The sequence below is a fragment of the Rhopilema esculentum genome, chromosome 13, assembly GCF_057945365.1.
Source record: "Rhopilema esculentum isolate cy_ngs chromosome 13, ASM5794536v1, whole genome shotgun sequence".
In the NCBI taxonomy this organism is placed as follows: Eukaryota; Metazoa; Cnidaria; class Scyphozoa; order Rhizostomeae; family Rhizostomatidae; genus Rhopilema; species Rhopilema esculentum.
The window spans coordinates 5,631,373-5,647,521 of record NC_142827.1 but is presented as its reverse complement, the minus strand read 5'-3'; the positions used below and the strand labels follow the sequence as shown (position 1 = coordinate 5,647,521).

Sequence of the window (16,149 nt, the reverse complement as noted above, 5' to 3'; positions counted from 1 at the left end):
CCGTCCAAAACTAGGCTTAGTTACCCACCCGAGCATTCCCCGACCTTCTGATGATTACACAGGAGACAACAGAAAATTGGACCGACCCGAGACATTCTCCAAACGCTATGAGTTTGCACCTGATATGAAACTTCAGAGTGAGGCGAAAAAGCAACCACAAAATATAATACCCTCCATTAATTTACATCGTTATCGTCAAAACTTTACACTTGTGGTCTCTTTTACAACTAAGTGCGCATTCTCGTCAATTCATTATACATTATTATTGTTCATTGCTTCGTTTGTTTATTCTTACGTTTAAAAGCCTGTTCTCTGTGTTTCTCTGGAATGTTTCAAATGTGAAATAAACAAATGTTTAGGAATTCTGAATGGTCTAGTTTTAAGCCATTTGAGCACTCCAGATCTACTGAAATTCGGAATTCTTCTGCCCCCAACCCTGGAACCCAGTTCCATTGCTCACTAGCTGCGCTCATGAAATCTCACAGGTATTATTTTTCAAAACATGGCAACCTTGTGCAGTACCAACTGTTTGGAAAACGTAACGAGAACCAGTCTATTCTTTAGATCACGTCATTCCAAGCGAAATGTTAAGCTTCGTGAACCCACTGACAACGTTGACTAGGGGCAACATTTACATGGAGACAAAGAGTAAATTCTAGCACGAACTTACAAAAGATAACTTAGAAAACAAAATTGCTAATTTCTCACTTATGGTACGAGGCAAAAGATCAAACATAAACTCCAGCAAGGATAGTGTAACAAAGCAGTACTTCGGAAATACTCATAAAAATGCCCTAGCTCTTTGGCACTGAATTCTTCACGAACCGTTTTACAAATGAGATGATTTTGGTACATAAAACCTACTGTCACATGCACTAGAACCCTCTAACAGTCATGAAAATTTGAAAAACATGCTCGAGGCTTGAGACATCATCAAGAATGATCAAAAGCCAACTCGTGCACATTGGCTATCTCATCACGCACAAAGACAATGAAACAGAAGGCCTAAAACATCATACTTGAAGAACAACTGAACTAGTTTCTTTCACTGTGAATGGGCCAATGATCCTAATACTTGGCTCTATAGAAAATACGGCAAATGAACTGTAATCTTAAAATAAACTGACTCCATAACAGTGTTATGAAAGCTCTTGACTGTGTTTACCATCCGATACTATTACAGAACATGTCATGCCTTGGAATCAGGGATTCTGAATAAGCTTGGTTCGAGTCATTTCTTAATAACAGAACTCAAGTAACTATTATCAACAGCAAGCGATCAGAGGAGTTGCACGAGAAAACCCTTTGGAGTCCCCCAAGGCTCAGTGCTAGGACCAATTTTACTTTTGATATACATAAATGACTTAAGATCAGTTGTTGGTTGCAAAATGCACCTTTATGCAGATGATGCAGTGCTTCTTGTGGTTGACCCAAAGGCAGAAGAAATCCAAGTTAAGCTAAATAGAGAGATAAATAATGCGGGAAAATGGCTAACAGCAAACAGGCTTATAATTCTGAGCAGGACCACCAGAAATCTGCTTGCCAATGCCATAGTGATACCACATTTCGATTACTGTTGTGAAGCATGGTCGTCAGCTAGCAACACTAGTTAAAAGAAAATGGACGTCTCTATAACGAGGCAACTAAACTCGCATCTAATGAAGACAGAATATCACTACAAGATCGCCTTGATAAGAACGTAGCAATATTAACTCTTAAATGTTTGAATGATTTAACACTATGTATCTCCAAGAAAAATTCAAATTAACATCATCTGTGCATCAGAAAAACACAAGCTCGTGTAGATACAACAATATATATGTTGAACGTATAAAAAACCGATGGACCTCTTAAACATTCAAAGCAAGAGCTACTCAGATATGGAACAAATTACCCGATGAAATAACATCTCTGTGTAGCATTTTACAATTTAAGTCACATTTTAAGAACTGATTTGGACACATATATTAAGAGTTTTAATGCTTTTATGTACCTTTTTACCTTTTAGCTTTTGAATTTAATTTTTACGTTACTTTGACAGTGGGCCCTATTAATAAGAATTTTTCTCTTTGTAGTTAAATTATTATAGGCTACCCACTTTAAATATATCATATTATTATTATTATTATTATTATTATTATTATTATTATAAAGAAATTTTCCACACGTTCTCTTCAGTATCAACCTAAGCTTTTCATAAACAACGAATCTATCCCACCTGTCTCGAATGGAAATTCTTTTAAGTACCTCGGTCGTCATTTTGACTTTGAAATGACAAACCAAGAACATAAATCTGATCTTTTATCATCACTGTCCAACATGCTCAAACAAATTGATTCCCAGCCTCTACATGCAAAAAATAAGTTGCTTCTTTATCACAATTTTGTTCTTTCTAAAATCTCTTGGAACCTTACTGTAGCAGATCTTTCAAAGACGTGGGTTGTCGAGAATCTTGACAGCCTCGTATCCAAATACATCCGCCAGTGGCTCGACCTCCCAATGAGTGCTACCTTGAGTAGCATTATTCTTTCTAAAAACCAGTTTGGACTCAGCCTATCTTTACCATCTGCCAAATTCCTACAGTGTCAAACTATTTTACGCAACGCATTGAAATCTTCACCAAACGATAACATTCGCTCTTTATGGGAAAATACCAGCAGTAGCACAAATATACAATATGATATATATAGGAACACGAAAGAAGCATTAAAGGCTGTCCAGCAAGAACATAAAGATCGTCTGCAAAACATTCTAACTTCCCAAGGATCTTTATTGTCACATCTTTTTAACCAGGATCTTCCACAAATAAACAATTTTTGGTCCAAGGTGCAAAGTAGCATGCCTCAGAATTTCAATTTCACCATAAGGTACCTGAACAATACCCTTGCTACACAGAAAAACTTGAAAAAGTGGAACTTGAGCCAGACTTCTGACTGTTCTTTCTGTTTTCTGCCAGAAACCCTCCTACACGTTGTTGCTGGCTGCAAAACATACCTGGAACAAGGCCGATACACCTGGCGTCATAACTCTATCTTAAACTTTCTAGCTACGTCTCTTAAAGCTGTTAATGAATCTACCATCTACGCTGATATACCTGGCTATCATTCACCATCAATCATAACTGGAGAAAACCTTCGCCCAGATCTTCTCTTGAAGACTAACAACAATTACCTATACATCTTAGAGCTTACTGTTGGTTTTGAATCCAATCTTGACACAAATGCAACAAGAAAACACAGCAAGTATGCTCCTCTCCTATCTGACTTACAGCGAAAGTTCAAATGTGAATCTTTCTATGAATCTTTCTTCTTTCTCTCTTTTGTGAATCTTTCTATGAGCTCTCTTGGCATCTTTGGCAATTCCTGCATCTCTTTCTTCAAGATGTGTGACTCTCTCTCCATCGATCAACAACAAAAACGGTATCTCATCTCTAAACTTTCCAACATTGCCATTCGTACTACGTACTACATATTTTGTTGCAAAAATAAACTATGGACAAATCCGGAATTACATCCGTTTTAATTTTGGTTGATTTATTTTTCTCAGTTTTTCCTTTTACCTTACGATTGTTATAGTTTTTTCTTGTAAAACCAGGCTAGCCAATTGCAAATTACCTTGTAATAGTGAGATTTGTAATTGTAGTTTAAGTTGAATTGAAAATGAAATGTTTCCATTATTATTATTATTATTATTATTATTATTATTATTATTATTATTATTTTATTACTATTTTATTATTATTATTTATCACTGCCATCAACAAGGCTCAGGTTTTGAAAACTTCCTGAGAATTTGAAGAAAAAAGGAGGAAGGAGTAAGGCCTTGGGACATGGGACTTTCATTTCTTTTGTCCTCAATTGTCTTCCTGCAGTATTTGATCGAACGACGGCCATGTTTTCAAGGCTCTAATAAAAAAATTGTTTTCACCCCATGTAGATGCTATACACCATTATAATACTACTAGAACAATACTAATACGATATCAAAAATTCACTTGTCTTCCAATTGATATTACGTCTCATGATTTGCAATATAAGATAAGTACTTTTGATTGAAAAACTCCCTTCTTTGTTTCTTGCTCCCCACTGTTGACGTATTTCTCAGTAACTAGCTGGACGGGCGTTCTTCTGATTCTACAACATTTCATCATTCAACTACAATGCATTCTTATCTGCGTTTGTTCTCTATGCAATATAACAAACATCTTTGCTGCATACTAACACCCTAATTCAATACTTCGCTGTTTAAAGTTTGAACTTCTTGTGAGAAATATGTGTTAAGATAATGCGACGAGATTCTTGCATTTTAAGTTTAGATTCTTGCAGTTGAGAAAGTATTAGATTCCAATTGTGTTCAATAAGGATGGCCAATTAATGATCAAGCGAACTGTGGTGGGAAAAATATTTCTTTATTGAATCTTCATAATTCTATGCACTTATAAAATTACTAATTCAAAAAGTTAAAATAATCTTTTCGATATTATAAAATATTATTTAATAAAATAATTATTTTGAAAAATTACCAATGAATACTTAAATCTAAAGAAAATCTTGAATTTGGAAAATCTGCGTACAAATAATATACTAATTGAAATATCAAGCTATATATGATGAGCTGGTGGTAAAAGCTATTAAACTTTATATTAAGTGAACAGAAACGAATTGTATCTGTTATGGTTTATGGTTTGCGTTATTATGAAGCTTATAGTCAGTACAGATATTCTTCGGCAATGTAAGCCTTCAAACGTAAGCTACTGAGCTGTCTCTTCGCAGGAATTGATGACAAGCTTAAGAAGAGACTTGATTCAACGTGAAAGGTCATGCAGGGAAAGATCTTTAATGATTAAGGATACACTCTAGTTCTAACCAGCGGATGAAGATGCCTAATTCTCTGGATTTCGGCTTCCACGACGGTATCTCGACATTCAGGTCGGAAACTTTCGATAGGCTTGTGAATGTCTTTAGTGGCTCATTCGAGGGACCAAAATATTTACCTGGAAAGCATTGTTTGATTTTGAGTTCAGAAAGTCTGTTCAACATTTTGCTGTTTCTCTTTCTCGGTTTGATAGCACTTGGTTCAAGAGAATTATATCAATATCGTTGTAAGATGCACTTACCTAGCCGGGATATAGACGTTTGAAGGGGGGGGGGAGGGGGGGCGAGGCCTAATTAGTTGGATAATTGAAAAAGTACAGGCATTATTACATTCAGAATTAAGATTATGTGAAAGAGTGGGGATATATATTATGGGAATAGAGTGGGGTTTACAGAATGGTGGGGTTGACACACACGATATTACAGTACAACAACCTGCTGCTTGTGTAACTGGCAAATCTGCAATATGGTAAAATAAAAAAGAGGATCTCAGAAACCACCTCTTCGCCTTACTCCGCAAGCAAGCACAGACAGCTACAGGCTTAGACCACCTCTGCATATACTGGGCACAAACGAAGATCACAAAGACAACTGAAAGGGCCTTACAATCTCTTTTATACGAGCCAAATAATTTTTGCCAAGACACAATGTTAAATTTTTTGGATAACTTAAGGCTCGGGTGCATTTAATTTTGTTGTTCTTTTAACATTATCTTTTCTACATAACCACATACTATGAACTTGTTCTAAAACCACTAAATAAAAGTTTCGCACAACATTTTCAGTAGCACGGTTTATTAGCTGATAAAATATGCTCCGCTTCTTTAGCATGTGAGAACATTTTCAAAAACAAATTGCTTTTCTTGTTATTTGATGAAATCATTTGTATGTTAATTTATGTTGCTATTGCTTTGTTTACATGCATAATTATGCTATGATGATTGGTCAGTGTTTCGCGCACTTGACGGTGTGTGGCTTCTCCTAGGTTTCAGCACAATAGGCCCCAGCAAATGTGGCCTGCGGTCATTTTCCAACGGCCGAACGCGATGCTAGAATTCTGGGTATTTACAAACATCGAATTATTCATGATTTTATCTTTGCACAGGCTATTACAACCGGAATGAATGGCGATATATTCTTAACAAGAAAAAGCTACATTGCTTATTTAAATTCAGCTTTTAGTAAACAGGTGTGTATTACGAGATTCTGCGTCGGAAATAATATACACATAGCAGGCAAATAAAGAATATCTACGTTGATAAAAAATTACAATGATGAGAGTATTACATAAAGTATAACTATCAATTTTAGAAACTTTCCTTACAAAAAAGACAATCAGAGGATCAATAGAAACTAGATCAAAGGTAAGCGAAGGTCTCTTACTATGAACCCGAGGCAGATCACCTTGGCAACGAAATATATCTTCTGTTTTACTTATCAGCGTGTTTGTGCATATTTTCAAGAACAATTTTCGCAGCAATGCCATCTTCTAATGCCATACCTAAAGAATAGGAATAAATTATCTTAGATCTAGAAAACATTTACTGTATAAAGAGTTATATATGCTAAAGCAGAGAGAAGGATTCTGCTGAAATGAACCAAACACACATACGAAAATCTGGTTTCCGTAAACTTTGTAGCTTTATCGTTAGTCAATTCAACGGCCTTCTAACTGGTTAGAGGGGGAAGCCTGGTCTAAACAATACTTCTAGAAACAAAAGAGGGCAGCCACCTACTCCATCTACTTTAAGACTGCCTGATTATACTTTTCTTATAAGAACATAATTCTAATATAATAATACTAAAATTATTTCATATGCATGAATTATTGTCCATTCAACACCAAAATTGCAGCTGAGATGATCGTTAAGTCAGAGGGGATTTTAAAGATTTCCAGACAAAAAAGAGCGTGAGGTAAAATACAAATAGTATGTGAACATATTTAATTGGACCTTACTACCAGCTTGAAGAATATTCCTCAAGGCCTCTCAAGCCGATGTACCACCTGCCTACTCAGGTCAAAAAGGTGTCACCCGCACCTTACGACTCTTGCGGTTATGGAATGGTTAATGCTGGTTACATCTGGCGAACTACACAATAAACACACATCCTAGCAACACCTTCACAGCAAGTGGGGTCATGTATAATTAATTGTCTTTAAAATCTTACATAATACATCCTAGGAACATAAACGAAGTCTCACTGAACACGCTTAGCAAAATTTCCACTTATTGTAATTTTCAATTAAGGTGTACTCAATATAGTCAAGCAGGTCCGTCGAGGGGAGGGCAAATTGCCCCGAGCTGGTTGGGGACTTGAAAAGTTATAACAAAGTTCCTAACAATAAAAATGACAGTTTTAATGACGTTATCGCGGGCTAAATGTTTGTTCTTGCCCGGGCCTGCTGCATTAAAGATATTGCATAATAAATGCTAGCGTTGAACTTTTCTAATACGTTCTGTTGACTTTTTATAATAATAACTAAAGGTACGTTCACACTTAATGAATTTAGGCCATGGAAAACATTTTCTGATAAGCTAAATATTTCGATATATCTGCTATTTATAGTAAATGTAAGTAAAGAGTCAAAACCATTGCTTTACAAAAAGATTGATACATAATGCATTTATTTCCTCAGCTAAGCTCTAAACTTCATCTGGTATTGCGATTAAATAAGGAAGCAGGGTTGCCAGATTGGATTTACAAAAGAAAGACTGATGATAAACTCAGGCAAAAATGCTCACAAAAAGGCCAAATCAAAACATTTTCTCAAAAATACATTGCGCGTGCGCTATTTATATTTCTACGCATGCGCTTTTTAAATAATTTCTAAACTCAAATAAGAAACTTAATTTGTTAGGTTGGATGACAATATTTGACTTTCGGGTAACACTTTGTAGCAAACAACTAATTACTCCATTAACGTGGAAATTACTCTTTCAATTTAGCATTGATGTTCAAAAGCCCAAATTTGAGTAGCAAGTCAAAAACAAACTTTCCTGGCAATTTAACTAAGAAAAAGGCCAAAATTGGAAAATTTGGCCTGAAAAAGGCAAATCTGGCAACCCTGCAAAGAAGATAACCAGTCCGTAATATTTGTGCGACAAATCTAGATTTATCATGTGAATCGCTTTTGTGAAGAGAACAATCTAAAGATTCCACAAAGAGAACACTCTAAAACTCAAGGCTCAATAATAATTGAAAGATGGTTACAAAGTTATCGAGATACATAACTGAGAAAAAAGCCAATATAAAAATATCCAGGATACACTAAAACATGCGTTTTTGAAAAAAATCTGAAGTAATAACGATATTACATACCAAGTGACTTGAAGACTCGGCGTTTTGAGAAGTCGATTTGAACGGACCCTGAAATAACATTCCCAAGCTCTCCCAATATTTCTGCCTAAAATGTCAATAAGTCATTCCAGTCATAACTAATAACAATGTAAAATTAAGAGTTATAGCATGTTGGTATATTCAAAATCAAGAAAACGACCGATAAAAATTTTTCAATGCGACTTGAGTAGATACAGCAAGACGGCTTCTGCCTTAAAATGATTCACTTTTTCACGTCTTTTCATTCTAGCGGTTTTAGCGGAATTTTGTAAAATCGTAAAAATTGAGTGACAAAAGAAAAAACGCCTGTTTAATTTTACACTTTTATTTTTTTTGTGGGTAGTGGTAAACACGTCAAAAATGGGCCTTAATAAAGCTGCGAGACACGTTTGTTGTCATATTCTTGAATTCTGATTGGCTAACGGGCAATTGAGAATTTTGGTAGCTCAGCCAATCAAAGATTTGGAACCTATGCTGCAAACTGAAGCGACGGAAAAAAGCTTGTCTACGGTAATTACAGTCTTGAGATAGGCAAAACAATGGTTAGGCTATATTTCGCAAAATAACATTTTTCCAGATAGTTAGATTTAAACGGAATTAAAGCCGGGGGGTCCCTTTACATTACAAAAACTCCCCTGGGCTCATTAAACCCCGCTGAAACCCGGGCTAACTATCATGCCGTATCTCGAATAAGCGCCAAGACTGTAAGTAAATTTAGTACTAGGGGCCCTCCCCTTAAATAAAAAAGGGTACGAAGACAATTTTAGTGTTAAAATAAAGACACGTTCAAAGCACAATAAGTTGAATGGCTATCCCAATCCTGATAATGTTCATAGCGCTATCAAAGTATCGTTCGAAGTTTTATAATAGCATCCCACGATTCAGCACCCCCTCCCGTATAAAACCCGCCCAGCCAAAAGTCCGAAAAATAAGCGCTGAGGATTTACGGTAGAACAAAACACAAAAATTAGGAATATATCGTTTTGGCTATAAAAAGCAAATTCAACAGTAAAGGAAAAAATTGGTATTCGGTTGCTTCTTAAATGAACTTTTTTTTGCAAACAACAAGAACTAAATATATTTCTGGAAAATGTCCCTACGTGTAAAAAGAGATTTGACTTTCCATGGTGGGATTTTAATTAAAGTAGTCCATGAGGAAAAACCTGTCTTAAATATCAATAATTCATGCCCTAAGATATTTCGTTGATAGCAGGATCCGCTAGCGGCCTTGTTTTGCATAAATCATATGTCATGAATTCATAAACGAAGACAAAAATCGTTCTTTAAGACCGTACTTTAGAAAGAATGACATCGCCAGACTCTTTAAGCGCCCCTTCTGTTGTATCAACTATGACCTGGCTGTTTTGCATGATGTCATCATCAACTTCCCGCCAATCTGGTCGACAGGCGCCAATAACTGCAACAATAATAAACAATAACGAACTACATTCGGCTGAAAATCCCGAGATTCAATTCATTCTAGTTAAAAACGAACGACTCATTTAAATAGATGTCTCCATGCCATTCATCCAATCTCATATGCAAAAGTTTGAATTGCAAGATTTTAGAAAAAAACAACAAGGTCAAACTTAGACATGCTTTTCTTAGGTCAAATGTTAAAGAGTCCTCCACAATTTATTACATCATTACAAAAAAATATCAAAGACGAGAATGACACCAAATGTCCTATCTACATATCTACATGTTAATAGAAGTCTCCAATAGATAAGTCCTATTTGTTTTTACCAAAGGGAGACATATTTGTGGCAATTTATTGACAAAAGCGCAGCATAAGAATTAAACTCGCATCTGAATGATAATTGCTTGATGAATAATACATACTAGGAAAACTAGGAAAATGCCTAGTTCTGGGGTTTGTAAAATGTTAAGATCTCTTGAGACGCAGATATGAAAAATAAAAAATATAGAGAATAAGTTTTACACTAGATAACACCAAAAAACTAAATATAAGATGGGTGAAAGACATCACTACTTACTATTTATGAGACAATTTTGCTTTGTCCATTTCCCAAAGACAACTGGAACTTTTGAAAGTGTCACAGTGACAATGACATCAGCATCTTTTACAGCCACTTCTACACTTTCACATGGCTTTGCATTTACTTTTTCAGCAAGTATTTTCGCTTTATCAAAGTTTCTGCTCCAAACTCTTATCTATAGACAAAAAACATTTGAAATTGCAGTCTCTCTTTAAGGACCTGTTTATATGAGCCAATTTATCTCATTTCTCAGCCCGTGGCAGACACCTGGGGAGGCTAGGAGGGCAGTTGACCCCTGAAACATTTGGAAGACAATGATATTTTGTTCTTGGGAAAATGTGATGTCATCTTATCAAAACAATAATTAGGCTTCCCCCTATATTTAACCAAGTGTCTGCCATTGCTCTCATCTCAAATTTGGCAGTTGGGATATCAAATCATCAAATGTCTACATGCAGATTCTATCCCACCTTTAAAGCAGTATATGGAGAAAAATCACCCTTCGACCTTCCAGCCACGTGAAAATGAAAATTTGATCTCACCTTCCAGCTTCATCCCACTTCAGCATAAATATGGAAAAAATCCATCACAACCAAGTGAGATCCCACCTCTTACACATAGTCTTAAAGTCTACTTTGTTGTAATTTTGCATCTGAGAAATATACAGGTCCCATCACTGTTATAATGATCAATGATACATTGCAAATTATAAAAGCAATTATGAATTTTTTACAATGAATTTCCTACAGATTTCTGGGAGACACCTACTTTTTTGTAAGACTAAATGTATTCAGTAATATATCATTTCTAGAAAAAAAATACCTGTTAAAAGAAAATTTTGCAAAAATAGTTTTTAATTCTAGAAAAAATCACACCATGAAACAAAATTACCTCTGAAAACTCTTTCACATACTTTAGAAGCTCAATATGACTTTGTGCTTGATGACCACATCCGATTATAGCAAGAACTTTTGCATCAGGAGAAGCCAGATGCTATCATGATTAACAAAAACAAAACTTCATTATTAATTTTATAATCTTACTTTGTTCAGGAAATTGTCAAACAGGCACACATAGAGCCTACTGAGGCATAGTGCGAGGATGGCTCAGTTGTTAGAGGCACTGACTACTGACCCAAGGGTCCGTGGTTCGAGTCCCTGGCATGACCAAACTTTCACCCAGAGTAAGGAGAGTCGCCAGCTCTCTGCAATTCCAGGCATAGGAATCTGCTGTGAGAAAGTTGCTGTGAGAGTTTTACATTTGCATTTGCTGTAGTGCTTTAATTGGCTATGACAGTTGTGGGCCACTGTAAGCAACTGATCTGTAACAATCTGAATCTGCCTATACCCACCCATAAATGAAAACTACACTTGTGTTAAAAAAGTATTGGGAAAAATTCGATAAGAGAACAATCTTGTTGTACTATTCATTTTTGCAACGGAACCTTGATCAAATATGAAGTCTTTTCTCAAATAAGCTAGGCCTATGTAACCTAAAAATGTGGTTAAAAGTTGAAAAAAATACTTCAAATTTTGAATCACAACTTTAAAAGCATTAGAATCTTACAATTTTCCTTTAAATAATAGCAAAATCTGCAAAAGAACTCCCATGTTTACGTCTCAAGGCCTATAGAGATTTTATGGTTGATGTTTTGCGAACTTTTTGACATACATATAAGGCATTGAAACATCAACAATGTCTTGCAAAAATATCATGGAAATAGCTGCCATACTTGTTTAATGAAAAAAAATTTTAAAAAGCCTTTCCAATTTGTGGTATAAAACGTCTGCGGAATTTCAAAATTTGTCCCAATACTTTTTTAACGTAAGTGTAGTTTGCACTATGCATGCTGTGATTTTTACTCAACAAGAAAGTGGAGCATTGGTTAAAGAGTTTAAGGTAAAATAGTACACAACAGGCAAATCTATAAAGAATAGAGATACAGCTTATAAAACCATTAGTAAAAATATTGGGGGGTTTGAGCTCTGCCAGTCAGCATCATTGTCAGACAACCTTGGCTTTGAAATCCTTTATATCCTGTTGTGTCTGTCTTTGTGTTGGAAAATTCTCCTTTCCCCTTCCCCGAACCTGAATTTCCATCACTATATAACACCACAAAGGGCAAAAAATAAAAAACATTGTTCAGACATGTGCCAAAAGATTGGAAAAACTCTTAGTGGGTTACCTTTGTTGCAACTGCAGTTGCAGCAGCTGTCCTTAAATTTGTAATTGACTCTGCATCCAATACCTAAAGAATGTATAGTTCAAAGTAATCTACAAAGATTGACAATTGAATAAAAAACCAATAAGATCTAAAAACAATTCTCAACAGAAGCAAAATAGGAATTAATTAATTCAAACCACTCCAGTCGTTTAAAAGAATGAAAATTGTCACTACAGATAAAAATACACAATAAGATGTGACATCTGCATACTTACAGCTGAAGGTGTTCCAGTTTTTGGATCAAAACTCACCACCACTCCTTGGTGAGATGGCAAGCCAAGCTCAGAATTTTCACTGTAGAGTGATACAAGTTTGGTTGATAAAATGCCATCATTGGAAGAATAAGCAGGCATTGACAGCAATACACTGTTGGTAAAATGGAAAATAGTTATGGTCTTGTGATTGTTTAGAATAAGGGGCTAAAACTATCCCTGAGCCAGTGGCACTGGAAACCAGAATGTGTATCTACAGTATCATAGTGAGGGAAGCAAGAGTAGGCAGACAACCCAGATATCACAAATCTCTATTAAAAAGTGTGATTTCTGGTGTCCCAAAAGGTGTGGACACCTAATTACTTTTCTTCAGTCATTCTATTGCAATCGTTCAAAATATTTTACTACGTTAAGGCATGCCTTTGTTATCTAAATTTAATTCCAGTCTTAAAATTGAAATCATTACTTGATGGGGCCCCATTTGAGCATAAAAGGACTTATTGCACTATTATTCTCCTATATTTCTTTTATTCTTATTTTATTCTTTTCTGATTTTTTTAAAAGGATCTCTTCAAAAAGTAGGCAGCTGAAGCCCCTAAGTCCACCCAAGCCCCCTTCTCTTTGGCACTGTCCATGTTATAGAGTCTGGGAGGGGCAAAGGCCAAAACTATCAATATCAAAAAACTTTTGACCATGATAATCCATGGGCTCTGACACAGGTTGGAAAGTTGGGGGGTGGGCAAGGAAAAATTTGGCACCCACAACAAAATATTTTGGAAAAGCTCTATTGTTTTGCCAAAAAGTGGGGGCATGGCTCCCCCTGGTCCCCTTTTGTCAGAGGACCTGTAACCATATGAAAAATTTGAGGGGTCGTGTCCCTCCCCCTTTGCCTCTTTATGTATAAAGTCTTTTTCAAAAAGATTTTCAACAGTTAGAAATCAGCGTCAGTTGGGAACTAATGGAGAGGATTGCATTAGCAATCGCATCAGCTTGAACCCAATAAAAAACTATCATATGAAGACTTCGATGTTTAAATGCAAATTTTGAAATATGATGATCAATGCAAATTTACTTAATCAAGACAAAATAGCAGATATTTCAAATCAATATTTTCAAATGTTTTGTCATACCCTCCATATTCTTTCACGTCAACAGCTGTCCGCACGGGTTGCACAACGCCTCCATCATCGCCAGGAAACTTTCCAGAGAAATTCTTCAGACCCTTTTCAATGAAATCAATTAAATCTTTGCGGTCTAGGAATAAATTGACTGATTTGCTGTCTATAAACCTTAAAGAGCTCGCTGACATTCTGACTTTTCGAGGCAAGGTCCATGCACTCTGCTTCGTACTGCAAATGCAGCGCTTAAACAGTCTCGTTCTGAAAACTTTCGTCCTCCAATGGATTTCCCGCCATTTGCAGAAAGCTTTTGGAATCAGCTTATTTTTGGAATCAGGAATAAGTTTATTTTATTTGTTTACTGCAAAACTCTTTAAAGGACTTTCATCGATTTCATTCATTTTATTTTCTCATGTCGGTTACAGTTGTTTACCTGATGTATTCAAGGGGTTAGGGGGCCACATTGACGTATTAGCCTACTTCCGGTTATCTTAACAGAAAATATTGCATTGCCGTAAGTGGCTATATTGTAGGATGTAGAAAGACGCATATATATGTGAGTTGGCAAGTTATTTTAGGAGATACATAGTGGTCAAGCAGGTACACGTAGAGTAGATACATCGAGCTATGTAAGATGTCAAGATATGTGACGATGCATGGGCGGCGCCAGAGGGGGGTAAAAGAAAAGAAATAGAAGAAAATAAAAGTGCGATAAATCCCCTTATTGTTCAATTCCAAGGAATAAGAGGTCCACGGGCCTTATAAAGTAATGAATTCCATTTTATTAATGGAATTAATCAAACGTACTAAAAGCATGCCTTGAAAAAGCAAAATGTTTTAAATTATTGGAAGAAAATCACTGCAAGAAATATTTTGAAATGTATTTTAAGCTTATCTAAAGGGTGTGGTCGCAAGAATTTTCTTCTCGCTTCGTTCGCAGGGAAGTTCTCCTATTTCAGTTATACCTAGGGCCTCTGACAACTTATCGCCGGCCCTTCCGATGTGTCGTTAGCATAACGATTGCCCCATAAGATCATAGGCATTAAATATCGTGAAACACTTTGAATTTCTTGAAGTACTATCTGTACATTTTGAACAGATAGTACTTGAGACAGACTGTGCTGTTGCTGTGCCTCCTCGAAAAATTCAAGTTTGCGAAGAACCAAGAGTTGTATTATTGCTGAAAAGCAAATGTTTAGCCTGGAAAGATTGCATAGATGATAACGACAGAAGATGATTATTTATTCGCTCACCAACTGTCGTTTCGGCCAATGTTCATGCTCGGCAATTTATTGTATATATAGACATGAACGTTTCTTACGCTTTTCTGGGCTCTTTTGATAAATTTATATTTACAACTCGCTCAAGCAAATACTTATGGGCCGGGGGGCTAGTGTAACTGTAGCCCCTAGATTTGGGCATAACAGAAGGCAAGAGATTCAAAGAATGCGAAAGGTGGGCCATTCAGTGCTTATAAAATGCTGCTAGGAAACAAGAAAATGATCAATATTAAGGTATTTTAGAATGCAGTGGTTTGATTTTTTTTACTTGTAATTACTTAAATTTATGTCACCTCACTGAAATTGTAAGATTTTGTTATCCGGAGACTCTCACTTCAACCGGGCCGTTCTCGCTCGTAAATGGGATGCAACATGTTCCTTTTCAAGCAAACATTGTGATACTTTAGCAGAATCCCTTTAATTCTTATATGGGGTTCCATGTTAGAAAAAAGAAAAGTAATTTTATCGAAGCCGGTTTTCTTCCGGTACCAATTTGAAGGCTCCCTGAGCAGTAGCGGCGCCACGGGGGGACTGGGGGGACACGTCCCCCCCCCCAGTTTTTGGCAGGATCAGTTTTGCATTTCGTCTTAATCCGATGAGAAAATGTTGGGGGGGGGAGTAATATTTTGGCAACGTACTTTTGTGATGTAATCCTATGATTTTCAAACTGCCTTTACATAGCCAAAAGTGAGTCATGGACGTTTCCTTCAGGTAAAAATTGCGTTCCTTGTTAGTAGAAAGGCGTTTTCTGGTACTAAAAGGGGCGTGGTCTAAAATCTTTTGTTTTGTCCCCCCAGAGCGTAGTTGCTGGCGCCGCCATTGTCCCTGAATTCAAGTGAGAATAATCAGTGAAACTGGAAGGAAAGTGAGAAAAATCTTAGCAGTATTCTTTCCGGACTTCCCCATTCTGTTTGTTATGTTTAATCTATGCGTGAAATATACGCATTGCAAATGCAAAGTGAAATGTGAGTTACTAAAACGGGACAGCAGAGAGTAATAAAGGAGAGGCCAAACACAACTCAGAGTACAAAAACAGCCTTTGGGTCATTCTACATTCTGCCATGAATGGCATCATGTTGTATAAAAGCTTTTTGGAACAGAGG

At 36.3% G+C, this 16,149-nt stretch overlaps 1 protein-coding gene across 1 annotated transcript; it reads right to left on the bottom strand.

The window, feature by feature from the left end:
* Window positions 1-6,104: 6,104 nt before the first annotated feature.
* LOC135691881 (ketimine reductase mu-crystallin-like) lies at window positions 6,105-14,021 on the bottom strand. The gene is made up of 8 exons (XM_065209877.2): window positions 13,779-14,021; window positions 12,652-12,802; window positions 12,398-12,460; window positions 11,104-11,205; window positions 10,210-10,387; window positions 9,508-9,629; window positions 8,195-8,279; window positions 6,105-6,374 (listed from the first exon to the last, which is right to left on the bottom strand). Exons 1-8 carry the CDS (start codon window positions 13,955-13,957, stop codon window positions 6,304-6,306), a joined length of 951 nt encoding a protein of 316 aa, XP_065065949.2. The 5' UTR covers window positions 13,958-14,021; the 3' UTR covers window positions 6,105-6,303.
* Between the last annotated feature and the right edge of the window lie 2,128 nt (window positions 14,022-16,149).